This window comes from Abrus precatorius, unplaced genomic scaffold (assembly GCF_003935025.1).
Source record: "Abrus precatorius isolate BTA unplaced genomic scaffold, Abrus_2018 Scaffold7, whole genome shotgun sequence".
Taxonomy (NCBI): Eukaryota; Viridiplantae; Streptophyta; class Magnoliopsida; order Fabales; family Fabaceae; genus Abrus; species Abrus precatorius.
Genome location: NW_020874417.1, coordinates 34,843,478 through 34,860,949, shown reverse-complemented (window position 1 = coordinate 34,860,949; position 17,472 = coordinate 34,843,478). Strand labels below are relative to the sequence as shown.

Below are 17,472 nucleotides of genomic sequence, written 5' to 3'. Positions count from 1 at the left end.
TTATTTTATATAAACTAGTTGAAGTAGCTTGTAATTGTAAGTTTATTGTTATTTTTTTTATTCTTGTCTTTAATATTTTAATAAAAATATTTATTTTATTTGTAAAATATTAAATTTTAAACAAAAATAATAAAATTTCAAAATTAAACAAAACCTAAAACTATAGTTATTTAAAATATAGATTTTATCCATAAATCAAAACTAAATTTATATAAAAATCATAAAACACATTATTTTACGTTGTTTTACAAAATTATTATTCAAGGCACAACGTTATTAAACATTTCAAATTTAATAAGATAGCTTAATTTTTTTTACTTTAAATTAACTTTCTAATTTCCAACTAACTTATCAACTAGTGTAAAATGCTTATATCCATTCGAACATGTAATCCAAATGATCAGCCTTTTTTCGCTTGTCAATAATTTTCAAACACTTCTTTATGTGACATTGAATTGTTTTTCAGATAACTCTTACTAAACAGCCGAGCTGGCTACCATGTAATCGGTACCAACACTCGTGGCAATTAATAGGGTAGGCCATGACATCAAATTTTCCATTAGATACGAAGTTAAGGTTGTGAAAAAAAAATGCACTAGTGACACAAACCACTAACCATACTGATACCATTTAAGCAATGCACAATCCTCTTATGAGATTCAGTGTATCTCCATCTCGAACAGATTCCTTGACAAATTTGCAATCGTATCTTATCCTTTAATGTAAGAAAGTGGTAGGGACTTAAATCATGAAAACAGAAGAAAAAGGCCAAGGAAAAGAAGGATAAAAGTAACCTTGTTATTTTCAAATGATTATGTAAAAGGTGACGGAAAATATATCATAGTTAAATATTATTTGCTTTTTTTTTCCTCCACTTATGTTCATTAGGTTGATGGACACCTATACCACACTAATGGACTTTTTTTATTTCACCAATTAATGTAACCAAACGAAGTAAACCAATACTAAATTGACAATATATATATAGAACACAGTGTTTCTTTTGATGAATAATTAGTTTCACAAAATGATGAGAAGGCTAATTTCTAGTACATAGAATTGCTTATTTTATACCAAAAATCCTCTATACACCTTGTACATGTTTTGATTTAAATCAATCTCTTGTATATATAGAAATCTTTAAATATAAGTGTGTGTAATCATTTCATTGTTTATTTCTCATTATTTTTCTATTTTCTACGGCATTCATTTAAAGATAACAGCTCTAAAGTACAAGTTTTAAAATCTTACACTTCACTACTTCGATGATTATAAGTCATACAAGGTTATGATTAATAAATCGAGTTACAAGTTGTAAACTTTTATTTTCTAACTGTCGTGAACATGTAGCTAAAAATGCTTAAGTAGCATAAGTAATTTATAAAATTAAGTTATTTGATGAGTTAATTTTGCAATTAATTAATTTATGTTAAGTAAATTAAAAAGATATAAGACTTAAATTAGATATAATTTATTTTTACATATTTTATTCATAAAAATGATACTATTAATTTAAACAATAACTTAAATTTATTTTTAAAATATTTATTTTAACATATTATATTAATAAATATTATATTAATTAATTTAAATAATTTATTTATCCATTAATTTAAAATTATTATTTATCTCCTTAATTTATTTTATCTAATAAAATGTATTATTAATTATTAATAAAAAATGAAAAAATGAAGAAACAAATGAAAAGACAAAATAAAAATAAAATTAATGAATTAGAATTTTAAACGTGGTAATGATAAATTATTTTTTTTTTAAATAAAGAGTAAAAATATAATAAAAATATTCATAACTAATTTTTGAAAACTAAACACTTCTTTAGATATCTTTCAAAAGTTATAAAGTTCTTTTATTTTGTATTTATTAAACGACTCTACAAATTTATTAACCAAGTCAATAAATTACATTTACCAATCATAGTTTCAATTTAAATTGTTAAAAAATAATTAAAAAAATACTAAATATATATCTTATTTAATTATTTCACTAATCTATCCTTGATCACTCATTCACTGCATGTATTCTATTTGAATGTTTTGTTACTCTATTTTCATTCTTTCCAAATAAAGGCTTAACACACTTAATTTGTATGTGTGACTTAATATCTATTTTGTTAGACTTATAGTTAAGTTTCTTTATCTATTTTTAGTTAAAAATTATTATATTAAATTCTATATAGCATTTATGATATATTTAAATTTTTTCTTTCTAATATATGATTTATGATTTGCTATTTAAAAAAAAGTAAAAACTTAATTGAACATTTAAATTTATTTAATTTTAATTATACGTGATTTTTATTTCTTAAATTATTACGTTAATTAATTTAAATTTATTTAATTAAGCATCTCTATCTTTAAAGTTATGTAAAATAGATGAATTTGAGATATAAAGTGATTTTAAATAAAATTTTTTAGAAAAATACTTAATAAATTTTTTAAAAATTATAAGATATGAGATTAGGAATTTTAAGGATAAAATATTTACATTTTTTTATTTTGAGTGTAATTTAACATTTTAGACAATAATTCTTAAATAAAAGAAAATTTAATCAATTTAAGAGTTGCTTGAAACAATTGAGTTTTCAAAATTTTAAAAAAATTCAATGTAAGTTTTAGAACAAATTACGTTTGATTAACATAAAGTTGAGTTAACTTTTAATTTAATTTAAAAAATTGTCTCAATTTTTAAAATATAAAAAAATTGATTATAAAAATTATGTTAGTACCATCACATCTCTCTATCTTGTCTCTTCTATTATCTCCTCCATCACCAAACAATTTAAATTTTAAAAAATAAAAGTGAATTACAAAATTTAAATTTAAAATCAGTGTTAATAATTTAAAATTACAAAAATTAAAACAAAAAACTATAAAAATTAATATCAAATTTTAATTTTTACAAATTTTAAAACCTAAGAATTAACAATGACACCGAAAAACCTTTTCTTCATAAAAAATTTGAAAAAAATAAAAATTGTAAATTTTAAGTAAAAAATGACAAAAAGTAAATTTAATTGACTTCAAAACTAAAAAACTTAATTAAAAATACTTAAATAACCAAAATCGTACTTAATCTAAAATAACAGGACAAAACATGTAAGCCGAAAATTCTTTTTGACCATTCACAATTTCAATCACTATTTGATTACCACAATCTGGAGTCAAAATATACCCAGTTTAAATAAAATACAATGTTAACCCGCTAAATAATCAAAGAATAAAAGATAAACCGACTTTAAAATCCACTTCCACTGAGATGTATCCTGGAAAGTAATTTATAACTATCACATTAAAGACCAAACTCTACGAATTGATAATTTTAGGATGAGTATTTTCTCTTCTTGCCCTAAACAATTTGTTAAAAACAATATCAATATAAAATATGTTCATTATATTAAGGGAAAGATAAATGAAAGTCGTATATGAAAACCTTCTGAGGAAACAATAAATAAAAACGAAAATATAATCCCGTCATGATCAATGAACATTACCCATCTTGTTAGGATCCTGATCTTCCCAAGGGAAAGATGCTAGAAGCGCAAACTAACTATTGATCGATAAACTCGTCTGTGTGCCACTTAGACAGTTAAACTTATAACCTTACCTTAAACCACCGAAAATAACTAACGGTCGAAAAGAAGCACCATTTTCAGAGGAATTTAACTTGATATCTAATACTCCTTGCTCCAATTCCAAACGAGTAAGTTTTTGTTAAATATTACACCAGAGGTGTGTCCCAATAGGCATATGCACACAGATAGGTACAGATTCCAAATCTACTATGTGCATTAGAGGAAGATACATATACTAAATCTACTATATGCATGCTGTAAGATACAAATGCTATATCTACAACTCATGTCCCATAGAAACGATCTTCAATTTACAAAACTACACGTGAAACGATCTCATCATATTACAGAACTGCACATGGGAGGATGAGAGTCTTGTTATGCTATCATAATAGAGGTAGTAGCGACTCATATATCCATGTCAGCAAATATTTCTTCATCATACTCATTGTGTATCTCATCGACAAGCAATCCGTCAGCAATCAAGTTACTGCCACCAACAGCATTGTGCTAAGGCTAAATATCGATGCAACCAAAAAGTAGTTCCAAGAAATAAAGAATATGAAATTTTCAACTCACCTAAAACAGCTGAAATGAAAAGTCAGAATCCGCTTGAGCTTTCTATTATAAAAAAAGAAATTAAAGGACCATCTATAGAAAATACAGAAGATAGTTGTTAGAATAACCTATAATAGACAAAATGATGTAAGTAATAATTTAAGTTTTATCCATGTGAAACAAAATAACTTTACATTGCTCCTCTCTCTAGTAACGGATCTGCCTCAGAATCAGGGACATAACCGTAAATTTCACAATCCACTAACTTCACAACCTGCATCACAAGGTATCACAGATGTGTGTCTTGATATCACTTCTATTCACTTTAAAAAGATACCATACCTCATCAACAGCCTTGAACAAGGCGTCCAGTAAAGAAACACCCCCAACAGTTTCAGCCCATTCCTGCAGTAGACAAGTAAACCAAAACTGAATGTATGAAAATCACTGTAAAAAAAGCAATCATTATTATCAAATCACAACATATTATAATTTTTGCACCAACAAAAGATTCAAAGACAATGAGATCCGTAAAACACTTTCAATTTTCATTTTGTTTTAACTATTAATTAGTTACAAATTTGTCACCTTGTTTTTATTGTGTTTTTTATTTTCAAAGATTTGTATAAAAAAGCACTGAAAATAATTTCTCTCTTTTATTTTCATTGCGCAAATTTTTAAAAATAAGAAACATAATGAAAATAAGATGACAATTTGTAATTAAAAATGAAAACAAAAATGTTTTTTTGAAATGTAACAGCCCCTAAACTACTCGTGTAAGAACATAACATGTTTAACCGCATGACCATATAAGATGTTGAATTTGAAAACAAATTATCATAACATGTATAAACTGCATGAGAAAGTTTGCTATGCATGTGTTTTTAATTACTGATATAATTATCATCAAATACCCATGCAATGTTTAGTCTTATGTTACTTAAAATTCATAACTACATGATATATTAATCCATACTAAACAAAGGGGATTGTCTCCCTTAACTACTTTGTTCACATTTTTTCCCCATTTTTAAATTATGATTTATTTATGTCTACAATCTGCGTACTAACTAACTATCCCATAAACTTGTTTGTTTGCACCCAAGAAGCTGCGCAAATGATAAAAAAAAATTCTTAAAAGAAGAAATATACAATAATAATAGTAGCACCTTTGAGGCTTCAAACATGTAGGTATCAAAAATCTGCTTAAAACTGTCCCATGATTCCTCTGTGAAAAACTGATGAGCTTTAACTGCACTAAAAACCATTATAGGTGTATGACATTTTAGGAAAAACAAAAGCATTAACCAGAAGATTCAAAAAGTTAAAGCAGTACTGTTCAACTACTTGAATGACCAGAATAAGACTTGGGAAATGGAGAGACTTGAACTCTCAGCTTCTAGAGCAACAGTTGTCAGAACTGTCTGTCAAGCCTTTTGACAACACTCCCAATGCAATAAAAAAGGATTATATAGCGGGTTGCCATGTCGCCAAAAAAGCTGACAGTAGCATTACCCATAATCCTCCTTTATATCCTATGGATAACATAGAAGGATATTTGATGCATCATAAGATACTAAGGTACCTGAAGTCATGATCTGGATACATGTGATAGAGGGTAAGAACCAGGTAAACCAATGTCTTTCGGCTGGAATGAAAGAACAAAAAATGATAACATTTTGAAAGAAACTTCAGTGCTAATTTTCACTTTCCTAAACTTATCTAGATAGCAAGGCCACCTGGTTCTCGTTAATAAGGTTTGATCTGGTGAGGAGGAATCAGTGTCAGACGATTTGCCAAGATAATCAAGAATCTGAAATTGAAGAAGTTCAAATAATAATTAATCAATTGAAGGGCTTATTCCGTGTTCCACCAATACCATACAATTCATTTCAATTTTAAGCATCTTTTTTTTGTCAGAACACAAGAAAGATCAACTTTCACTTTTATTATTTCTATAAGATATGATATATCCATAAAAAAATTATAAAGAAAACCCATTAAAGCACAACTTCACACAGAAAATGTCTTCTTTTCATATCAATGCAATAATATTTTCTGGCGATTAACAGATGCAATAAATGGACACTCATTTAAGCAGGAAGCCATGTTATTAGCACGAAACACTACGTTTAAAACATCTTGAATAAACTATATCCTCAACTCTACCTTTAACATGTGCCAAATCATTTATTAGAGCAAAATTTACAGTGTGGTTAGAAATGTAATATATACGGCATCAGCTCACCTCAGTCTCCAAACTTATGGAGAGTTTTTTATCAGTTCCAGCATGCTTGCCTATGGGGTAAAAAACTAAAAAATTAGTTACAGCCCCAGACAAATTCAAAACAAAGTTTCAGAAATCATTTACTCCTCCTTACAACTATAAGCTTCAAGGCATCCTTTGATAGTACGTTCTCCAAGATTCAAATTATCCAAAAAATCGTTAAGCCTGAAAATATTTTAACAATACTCTATTATGTACCAGAATTATATAACGAAATCCCATCATTCAATTCAAACTCGTTTGAAGTTACAATTACCGATCCAGGGCAGCACACTCCAGGAACTTCATGATGAATAGTTCAGATGATTCCAATTTGGCCGGTGAAAATTGCAGCGAAATGCTCTCGTCCAAGAGGCTCTCCCTGCAAGGTTTAAAAAAAAGCAATGAAAAACAATGAACATTTCGGAACAGTTCACGGTAACCAAGCATCAGAGTGCACGAAATTGAGTAACATAAGCCGTAAAATCCATACAATTCAAAATAAAAATTACGAAGTCAAAGCATGTCAAAATGAACGAAATCTAAAGAGGAACTAGAAATAAAAACGAGTACCAGAGACAAAGACAGCGGAAATTGCTTGATTTGATGATGCTTAGGAAAGATCACCTGCTAATTTGCAATGTTGGGGTTTGAAAATTTGGGGACAGAGAAAGGGTTTCGAAGCGGTGAAATTCGAATATCCGATTTTTTATTTGACTCGATGTGAGATGTGGACGATATTCAGCCTGGTGGATGGTAGAGAACACCAAATCCTCCTGTGAGAGTAGTACCACACCACGGCCCAATACAAGAAAGCCCCGCCCAATTCATATGCACCCCACTTTTTTTTTTTTTACTTTTCACATTTTTCAATTTTCTTTTTATGCTAATCACCTTTTTCTTTAAAACCTATCCATTATAAAAAAAATTTAAAAAAAATCCTTTCATTTACAAAACTATGTGCCTTAATTTATTTTTCCTCTATCTCTCAAATTCATTATTTTTCTCTATTTTTTTTATGTAAAAAAATCACATACATCTTGTGAATTTTATCAATTTTACAAATTTCACATGTATCTTTGTCTCTTCTATTAAATCTGTCTAAAATCTCCAGCAAGCAATTGGCTGAGCATCATGGTACTCCAGGGTTCATATTCATTTTAATGGATTAAATTATTTAATATAAAATTTTATAAATATTAGTTTCTAAAAAAGTTTTTAGAAATAAATTCAATCTAATTTAATGTTGATAAGCATTTTTGTAATATCTTAACAACACTGCCACCCACAGCTTGAGTAAAAAAGGTTAAGTAACTAAAAATATAACTTTAAAATTTCACTTCAAACATCAAATAGTTGAATTTTCAAACTTGGCATACGCCTAACCTAGGTTTTGTTCATACTTCATATGCCAACAAATTGGAAGAGTTGACAACCTTGAACCTTCTAAGGTGGAACCATCCACCTTATTTCGTTTCTTAACATTGTCCATACATACAAATACAATAATTAAATAATTATCATTCTACACATGGCATAAATTTACAAAATAATAATTAGTTATGCATGTATAATTTATTCTTAACTCTCTCTCTCTCTTTTTGCATGCTTTGATTCTTTTATAACCTAGTTTTCAATCATTTTGTGTTATATATTAATTCATACTATAGTCATTCCTTTTATCCCTTTCAATACTAAATATTTCATTGCTTTTTTAATTTCCGATAGAAAACGTTTATATTAATTGATTACAGATAAATAGGAAATTTATTTGTTGTCTTATTTAATCATAGAAACATGAACTAAAGCTTTTATTGAATCCCTAATAACGTGAAATTTTTTTATTGTAATATTGAAATGAGAAAACAGGAAATTTAAAATTTAACGTATTTTAACCTATTGACAATAATATCCTGCATGCAAAATTCATTCTACGTCAAGATTAATAGGATAGCCACACAGTTTATATGTATTTACTAAACTTTTTACCTTATTCAATTAACAAAAACATGTTTAATAGGAATGAAACCGATAATGTCATATTACTTAAAACGTTTCATATTTCATCAAATAACAAATATCCTCGTAAATGATATAAGTGTATTTAATACAATTTTAATTGACATTGAAAACATGATATAAAATAAAAAATAAATTCTTAATGGAAATTTTCAATTCTCGTCATGAAAAAGAAAGTTTAACTACAAATTTAATTTTTATACTTCACACTATTTTTCGTTTTAGTAATATCATCAATTTTAGTCTTCTTTTGAAAATTTATTTACATATAAAAATTTATTGTTTGTCAAAACTAGAAGTGTTGAATTTGATTGTTATTGTTCCCACTACTTTTCATTTTAATTATTACTCTTGCATTTTATTTTTGATATTTATATATAAAAAATTTATAATTTGTGTTTATACATAATATGTTATTTTTATATAAAAATTATATTAACATTATTATAAATTTGATAAATAGCAAAGATTAATTTGTAAAAAAATTGTATAAAAGCTAAACTATATTGTTTTTTGCATGAAATTTTTAAAAATAAGTGAGTCAAAAATACAGTTGAACCTATTAATTTCTCTTAACATATATTTTCTTCAGATAATCACATGTATCACTGGAACTTTGTCAAATGGATCTTAAATTTTGTATATTAATTTCAATTAATATATTTTGATTAATCATTTAATTAAATGATATTTTTAACTTTTAAAATTCTTTAAATTAATATTAACATATTAAAATGTCTGTTAATTACTATTAAAATAATTAGATCAATTTATACGATTTTCAACTCTAAAAAAATTAATAGTTTATTTTTTAATATTTTACTCATGTTAATGTTCGGTGACAAACAACGAAGGTGAAAGGGGAAAGAAGGAGAGTTTGAAAAAGGTTTGATGGTGAGAGAGGTGCTTCCGCCATCTCCGATCCGAAGCAATGTTTATGCAAACGTAATTCTCACACTTTTCTTTTCTGGTTCACCTTTCCCTTCCCAACAACACTTTCATCAACCCATCTAATCCAATCCCACAAACACAACTACTTACAACTAAACCTATCACAGACACAATAATAATAATAATAATAATTTTATTTTAAAAAAACTAACAGATCGATTTCTTTCTCCACCCCATCTTCAAAAATCTCACCTTTCTTCAATTTTGGGTAATAACCCTCAAAACCCTAACCCTATTTCCCCTGTGATCTTTCCATGGCTGAGATGTATTTGCATTTGGGTGTGTTTCTGTGCGTGCTTTTTGTGTGCTGCTCTGCCACTTCACATTCTTCCTTCGGGTCGCGTCGTTCGATACTTCGAGAGGTCAACGACAATGGTAAAAACGGCGGTGATCATCCTGATTATGCTGTTGAGCTTAATGCCACCAATTTCGATGCTGTTCTGAAGGATACCCCTGCTACTTTCGCTGTCGTTGAATTCTTTGCTCATTGGTTAGTCATGATGATTTCTATTTATTTATGTGTTTATACTAATGGAATTGTTGGAAGTCTCTTTTGGGTATTGAAAAATTTGAGTTTTTATGGGTTTTACTTCGATGGTAGGAGTTTTATTTATTCATTTTTTGTTTTGAGTAATTTGATAGAAGGTGAAATATGATCTGCAAATTGGATCAGCAGTAACAGTAGGGAGGAGAGATGAAAGTATAATATGTTAATGCATTAAAAGACTTTCGGAAGATTAGGTTGATTGGTTTGTTGAGTTTGCTCTTTAGAGTGGAGCTAATGGTTGGTTTATTCAATTGATGCTATGAGCAGTGACGGACACCGTGTCATATATCAAGACATCACTTGAAAATGGTCTTTTTTTATTCCATTTACTTTGTTCCCTCCTCCTTCACATCTGTACGAGTTGGTTTGGATTAATTTCTCAGCAGTTATAAAAGAAGAAAATAAAATTACTGGTAAAATAAATTATACTTCTCGCATGAGTTAAAATTACCTTATGTGTCTTAAAATTTTTAGAAGTTCTCTCATCTTACTTCTCTGTTGGCACCTATTAACTTAAGAGAGGTTTGCATTCTTGCCTTAAAAAGTCTTAATGGTAGAATTTTACTGTTGAAAAGCTCTGATAAGTTAGAAGCTGAACTGTGCTTATGAATCAAGCCTGAATTTTACTTACTTTACTGTTGCATGTGAAGATGAATTTGTTATCCAATCCAACTCATGACAGAAAAGGATACCCTGTTAGACCTGCTGCATGGATAGAATTTTTGGAACTGATCAAGTATATTTTATACTTATACTTGCTAATTACTTGTATTCATGCGGCATGCTTCTGAAATGATGTTGGCATACATATACAAGATATTTAAGGAAGTTGTTTTTAGTTTTCATTTTTATTTATAGTATCAAATATAATCTTCTTATAGTTAGCTAATAGGAGTATTTTAAACTCGTGGGTCAATTTTGTTATTTTCTTTATTCCTATTCATCCATTTTCATACTCAATTGATTCCTCAGTTATATTTTTTCTACAAAGAAGCTTTGTTTTTTCTTGTTTTGGGTGTGTTATATTATAACTTTGAGATACCATTAGCCTATGAATGATGTGTATTGAAGTAATATTTTTTTTTTCTTGATTTTTCTATGAATATATCCTCTAGCCTGTATTTTAGTTTTCATCCCCTTTATCGTAATCTTGTCTAAATATAATATAGCCTTATTTTCGATTCATTCTCCTTTAGGAAAAAAATAATGGGAGAATTCTGAGAAAGAAACTCTTAAAAATAATATACTCAGAGTGGTTAGTGGTTAGTGATTACTGCACAAACTTTGTTAGCTTAAATTTTCTTTGAAAAATCAGTCCAAGAAGTTACTATTCCTGTTTCATTAGGGTTTCCTTTTTGCAGAATCCTCCCCTCTGATTCATATGTTGTTTTCTAAACTTTATTCATATATTCTTTCAAGAAACATGTAGTGAATCAAAGGTGCACTTTATATGCATTGCAGGGTTTTGAAACCCATTAGAAGCACATCTCTAGCTAAGCCTACTCCCAACTGAGGATTAATCCAAACCCGAAGTATGCAGTGATACCTTATGATCTTTCTGGAGAGAGAGAGAGAGCGAGGGAGAGAGGAGAACTATGTGGTCAATATCTAAATTACACATCTAACTTTTCTTTATTTGTATATTTCATGTTTCCCATATGCAAAGCACTGGGTTGTATTGTGCTTAGCAACAGGCAGTAAATGTGAAAAAATGATTTAATATGTATCACAAAGTTCCTCCCCTACTTGTTTTAAGTGTCTTATAACTCAAAAAGACTGGAAGATAAAACTAATTATTGTAGCATGTTTGGAATCTATTAAATTTTTGGGGGAAATCGTTTATCTTTTCCCTTTTCAGAAGCTCTTTCAACAAGTTTTCAATTACTAGCTGTTCTTAATTAAATTTGAAGGAATTTTTTGAAAACTATCTAGTTGAACTAAAAGTTTTGTATTCCTTGGGAATAATTATTTTACAAATTCTTTTCTGCACATAAGTATATTTAAAAGAATGAAATATGAGTATAAGAAGTTCTCATTTCTCTTGTGTGCCTTGCTTCTCTGTCAGGTGCCCTGCATGCAGGAATTATAAGGTATTATTTGCTTAAAAGTATTATTAATTTTCAATTTTATACTTTTGTTATCTTCGGGCTAAGTTTAAATATCCAAAAATAATATATTTTTATTGGAAAATAAAACATTTATTACACTTTTCTATATCCAATGTAATAATACTTTCTTATTCAATAAAAGTTTATTACTTTTAGATGCTTAAACTCAGCCCTGATGGTTGAGGTTAGCAAAAACTATTAATTTTTTGAGTTTTTTTAAATGAACATTTCAACTCACCATTATTATCCCGCTGAAATTTTAATGCAGCCTCACTATGAAAAGGTTGCAAGGTTATTTAATGGACCTGATTCAGTGCATCCAGGAATCATATTAATGACAAGGGTAGACTGTGCATCAAAGGTGCGTGAATCTTGTTTTACTTAATAAGGTGAGGTTTAATGTTTACGCAAAACATGCCTTGGTGATTTGTACCTTTCTGTTCAATTTTTTTGGCAGCACAGATAAATACTAAGCTCTGTGATAAGTTTTCTGTCGGACATTATCCTATGCTCTTTTGGGGCCCTCCTACAAAATTTGTTGGTAGTAGATGGGAACCTAAACAAGAGAAAACTGATATCCGTGTGATTGATGATGCACGCACAGCTGACCGGTTGCTTAATTGGATTAACAAACAAATGAGCAGGTATGCGATTTAAATAAATTCATTGTTAATACAGTTATGATATTGTAGGTGATTTTTTTTTTTTTAATTTAAGCCCGATGATGTTGGACCCATGGCAGAAGAATATATGATTGATACTAATAAGAGCCCTAAAGTGTGGAAGGTTTATGTTAGGAGGAAAGGAAGGAAAGAAACTGCTAGTTAGTTGTTAATATGGTTAATAGATCCTATAAATAGAGTTAGATTCAGTATTAAGGGGACTTTATAGACTTATAATGCACTATAAATTAGGCCGTATGGAAAAATCAAAGTACAAAGTGGAAGAGTCTAGAGTTATGAGGAAGGAGTCAGTTGTGTCTGATGGAATGTGAAAATTGTCATTATATATTTTGCTTAAATCTGATTATGCACCCAACAATGCTCATAACGTTGCAGTTCATTTGGCCTGGATGATCAGAAATTTCAAAATGAGCATCTTTCATCCAATGTATCAGATCCTGGACAGGTCCTTTTCTTCACATGCGCACATCTTTGATTCACTTTTGTTTTATATTTGAAGATATTGATGTATATGGTATGCATGACTTGGAAAGATTGCAAGAGCTATCTATGATGTTGAAGAGGCAACTTCTACAGCTTTTGACATCATTTTAGAGCACAAGGTAGATTATCTATTTCCCTGATTGTTCTTTTGTGCTCATTCTTTTGGATGACAGAACAAATACTTTCTGTTTGGCAGATGATAAAACCAGGAACTCGTGTTTCACTTATAAAGTTTCTTCAGCTTTTGGCAGCTCATCATCCTTCTAGGAGGTAAGATGAACTTTTTGCTGATCCTTTGTTCTCTGTTTGTCAAGCACTTACTGTCACAATCTTTTTTTATAGATTAATGGATAATTTTTTTTCAGATGCCGGAAGGGTACCGCTGAACTTCTTGTCAGCTTTGATGACTTGTACCCAACAGATTTTTGGTCAAGTAATAATCAGGAAGATGAAAAAAGTTCAGTTAGGAACTTAAAGATTTGTGGAAAAGATGTGCCTCGTGGATACTGGGTAGGATCTCAATGCTTGTATTAGACCTTTTAGGAATCTATGAACTGCATTTCTGCTTGGCTTCTGTATGAAAATTTTCAGTTGTCTATAATGTGGCCAACACTTTAAACTAATTTTTTATGAACATTTTTTTTGTTGGCTACTGTTATCAGATGAATATTTGAGAGATCTATTTTCAGCAACAAGAATTTATTAATAGTTTTGAAAGTTAATATTATGCTAATCATAGTTGAATTGTTATTGGAGTTGGATCTCATATTATTACTTGTGATGAAGTATTTGTAAGCAGACCTATTTCCTAGAAAATAAATACTTTTTAACCTCCCCTATGTCAATGAACTTTTTTATTGTCATACTTGTGTGTATGTCATGATTTTTCCTCAAAGCTTTCCCACTAGAAAATTCAGCTTGATGAGCATTGTTTTCACTCTGTTTGGCGCTCCTATAATGGTAAGGGAAAAAGAGGGATTTATGTAGGCTGTAACAAACTAGCATATGTTGCAAGAAGTGTGGAAGCGTTGAGGTAAAGTTAGAGGCTGTGTGGGATATAAAGGAAGAGGGGGGAAAATGAGAGATGCAGGCAATCATTTGGGTAGTTGTGGGCTGCTGTTGCCACAGAGCAGAAAAGTTTTCTTCCTGTGATATGCTGCTTCATTGTTAATTTCTATACTTTTTGCATATTATTCTCATAATCAGACCATGCTTCGCTGTGTATTTTCTCTGTTAATCCACAGTTAATTCAGTTCCTATCATTATCCAATCCTGGTCACCGAATAGAGAGGGAGAGAAAAGAAGATGAAAGTACAGATAGGGCTCCAATAAAAAGAAAAGGAAAGCGGTGAGCCAAAGTAGCTAAAACACAACAAAAGTGTCCGATTTCTTTGCATATCAGTACTAGACATTCCCTTGAAACAATCTTGAGAAGAAAAAAACACTTTCATAGGGACAAACGTAGAAAATATGGATATCTCTCCAGAACTAAACTGCATGATTGCGTAATGGATGCATATGCTGTTTCTTGTGGCAAGTTTCCACCTTCTGTTTCTGTAACAAAAGTATTGAACACCCTGGACAATACAAGCATTCCTCTCCTTATACACTGTAACTGTATAATGGATGCATATGCTTGTGTCAAACTTTCCTCATCTGAAAGATTCCATTGTTAACTGATAATTTCTCGTAAATGAAAAAACTGCATTTCAATTGGGCAGTTGGCCGTACAAAGAATCATATAGCTGTGTGTGCATCTTGAAATCATTGAGCAAAATAAAACCTTATGTCCATGGGATTTGAGGAGCAAGATACACACAATCACAGACAGTGTTGACTGTTGAGTCTACTTTTTATGTTATAATTCATAATGTCATCTTCATACATTAAATTTTGAATTTTCTTAGTGTAAGAAGGTTTATGATTGTTTTGATTTATTTTGACTTTTCTTTTGCAGATGTTTTGTCGTGGCAGTAAGAACGATACCAGAGGCTTTAGGTAATACTTTACATTTCCCTGTTTTATCTATTTTCATATCTAATCAACATTTTCAACTTCCTTATATCAACTTCACCTGTTTTCATTTAAAATTTAAGTTGATATCTCCTTGAGTAGTTTCACTCTTCTGTCATTTATGAATATTTTGATCCATGATTATTTTTGTGTGTACAAAGAAATATGCATATACCAAAGATGGAGCTTCATCCATCTATGTGGCCTGAGATTGTGTATTGACTTTAAATCATTGATTACAAACTGGACTGGACCAATCGATTCAACTAGAAAACTGGTGAATCAGTCGGGTGTTTGGTCCATTTAACCAAAACTTGTATAATTTAAATGGTGATGAAGAACTTGTTTGAACTGGTATTTTAAATTTTTATATTTAAAAAAAAAAATTGACCAAAACTGTCTTTTTTACACGAATAAAGGCCCAATGCCAAGTTACAAAGGTTCACGAGTACTTTATGGGTTGATATTATTTAGCTTATTGGCTTTTTATCTTATAGGACAATAATTTAAAAGTTTCCATAGCTTTATTTTTTTATGATTTTGTGTTTGTTTATTACTTAATATCATACAATATTAAAATAAATATAGTTAATTAGTATTGATTCAATCACAGTCAAAGTAAAGAAGCTGTGCCTTTGTTGGCTCAGTGACCAATCCAAATTTTAAAACATTGCTGCAAACCATCTCTTTAACATATCATAACAGAACACCCCATCTCGTCTGTGTTTTTCCAGTTGTGGTTTATGGGTGCTTCTGCATTCACTCTCCGTCAGGATTGAAGATGGAGAGAGTCAGTTTACATTTAATGCAATATGTGATTTTGTTAACAACTTCTTCATCTGTGAGGAATGTCGACAACACTTTTACAAGATGTGTTCAAGGTAAAGGGAATTGAGAGAATTGATAATATCAATCTAAGCTCATTTTTTCTTTCACTCTTCTTATTATGAATTAATTTTCAGTGTTTCTAGTCCTTTCAACAAAGCCCGTGACTTTGCTATCTGGTTGTGGAGTACACATAACACGGTTAACGAAAGGTTGATGAAAGAAGAAGCATCACTGGGTACTGGTGATCCCAAATTCCCAAAGATAATTTGGCCACCAAAGAAGCTTTGCCCTTCCTGTTACCTAAGCCTTGACCAGAGGAACAACAAAATTGAATGGAACCGAGATGAGGTCTTCAAGTTTTTGACTGATTACTATGGAAAAACGCTTACTTCTCTGTACAAGGACAGGAATATTGTTGGAAATGACGGAAGTGAAGGAGCTGCTGAAGATCTAATAGTAGCAACTCATGCAATTGTGGTGCCTGTAGGAGCTGCATTGGCTATTGCTATTGCTAGCTGTGGTTTTGGAGCACTTGCTTGCTACTGGCGTTCACAGCAAAAGAGTCGGAAGTATTTTCACCACCTACACTCTTTAAAGAACATTTGATAATTAGGAGGGTAATGAAAATGACTGGCTCCTGAAGAATTGAAAAGGGGATATAAGGAGAGAGATTATGTTCTTGAGTTGTTGGCTTATTTATCATTTATTTTTATTTTAATGTTTCAGGCCAAAGAGAACGTGGAAGTAGGAATGGTAGACAAGTGCACTGAAACGCATATAAGGTGCATGCATAGCAGCTTTCATAGGGATCCAATTTATTATCTCACTCCAAAGAGCCTTGCCAAGTTCCTTTTTGAATCTATTCTTCCTTAATAGAATGTACAGAATACAATTCTTACTCTTGGAGATCATTACTGATCTGTGCTATTTTCTTTCACTTACTTTTTGGCGTTGAGCTCAAATATACTACTCTACAGGCTACAGCCTAGAAAATTTGGGGGAAAGGAGCACATGACGTAACATTTTTGCTATGTAATTTGGGGTTATTTTTTTTATTGTCAAATTAAGTGTATAAACTATAAGCATGAATTACATTATTGTCTGGTTTACTTTTAGTAAGCAGTTGAACAAAAACACGAGTCTCAAATAGATTTTCATTTGATGAGAAAGAATATGTTAAAAACATTTGTAGGTCTTTGCTATGTAATTTGGGGTTCGATTGAATTTTCTAACAGGTTCATGCGATATAATTGAATATTTTAATAGTTTCGTACTGGTCATGAACTTTATAATCAACTATAAATATGATTATAACGAAATCTGAAATGTCAGCCAATAGTATATCTTAAAAGATAGAAGAATTGAAGGAAACCAGTTCAAGGATTGGAGTGCTATTGAAAAAAATTCAATGAAGTCATCGCTAC

At 30.0% G+C, this 17,472-nt stretch overlaps 2 protein-coding genes across 5 annotated transcripts; one reads left to right on the top strand and one right to left on the bottom strand.

Annotated features, from left to right (window-relative positions):
• Positions 1-3,689: 3,689 nt before the first annotated feature.
• On the bottom strand, positions 3,690-7,141 carry LOC113872311 (repressor of RNA polymerase III transcription MAF1 homolog). Its single transcript, XM_027509768.1, has 11 exons — positions 6,990-7,141; positions 6,694-6,798; positions 6,532-6,602; positions 6,399-6,448; positions 5,890-5,963; positions 5,736-5,798; positions 5,320-5,407; positions 4,493-4,555; positions 4,345-4,424; positions 4,172-4,243; positions 3,690-4,082 (listed from the first exon to the last, which is right to left on the bottom strand). The coding sequence occupies exons 2-11, from the start codon at positions 6,723-6,725 to the stop codon at positions 4,001-4,003; spliced, it is 675 nt and encodes a 224-aa protein (XP_027365569.1). The 5' UTR covers positions 6,726-6,798; positions 6,990-7,141; the 3' UTR covers positions 3,690-4,000.
• Positions 7,142-9,272: 2,131 nt separating this feature from the next.
• LOC113872211 (sulfhydryl oxidase 2) lies at positions 9,273-17,317 on the top strand. Of its 4 annotated transcripts, none has more exons than XM_027509582.1 (12): positions 9,273-9,876; positions 11,999-12,023; positions 12,310-12,402; positions 12,504-12,685; positions 13,100-13,169; positions 13,258-13,326; positions 13,404-13,477; positions 13,573-13,717; positions 15,165-15,205; positions 15,955-16,101; positions 16,183-16,617; positions 16,775-17,276. In XM_027509582.1, exons 1-12 carry the CDS (start codon positions 9,641-9,643, stop codon positions 16,794-16,796), a joined length of 1,539 nt encoding a protein of 512 aa, XP_027365383.1. In that variant the 5' UTR covers positions 9,273-9,640; the 3' UTR covers positions 16,797-17,276. The 4 variants fall into 4 exon arrangements, with proteins under 4 accessions (XP_027365383.1, XP_027365382.1, XP_027365384.1 ...); XM_027509581.1 differs by having other exon boundaries at positions 9,279-9,876; positions 16,183-16,665; positions 16,775-17,317; XM_027509583.1 differs by having other exon boundaries at positions 9,279-9,876; positions 16,192-16,617; positions 16,775-17,131.
• The last annotated feature ends 155 nt before the right edge of the window (positions 17,318-17,472 follow it).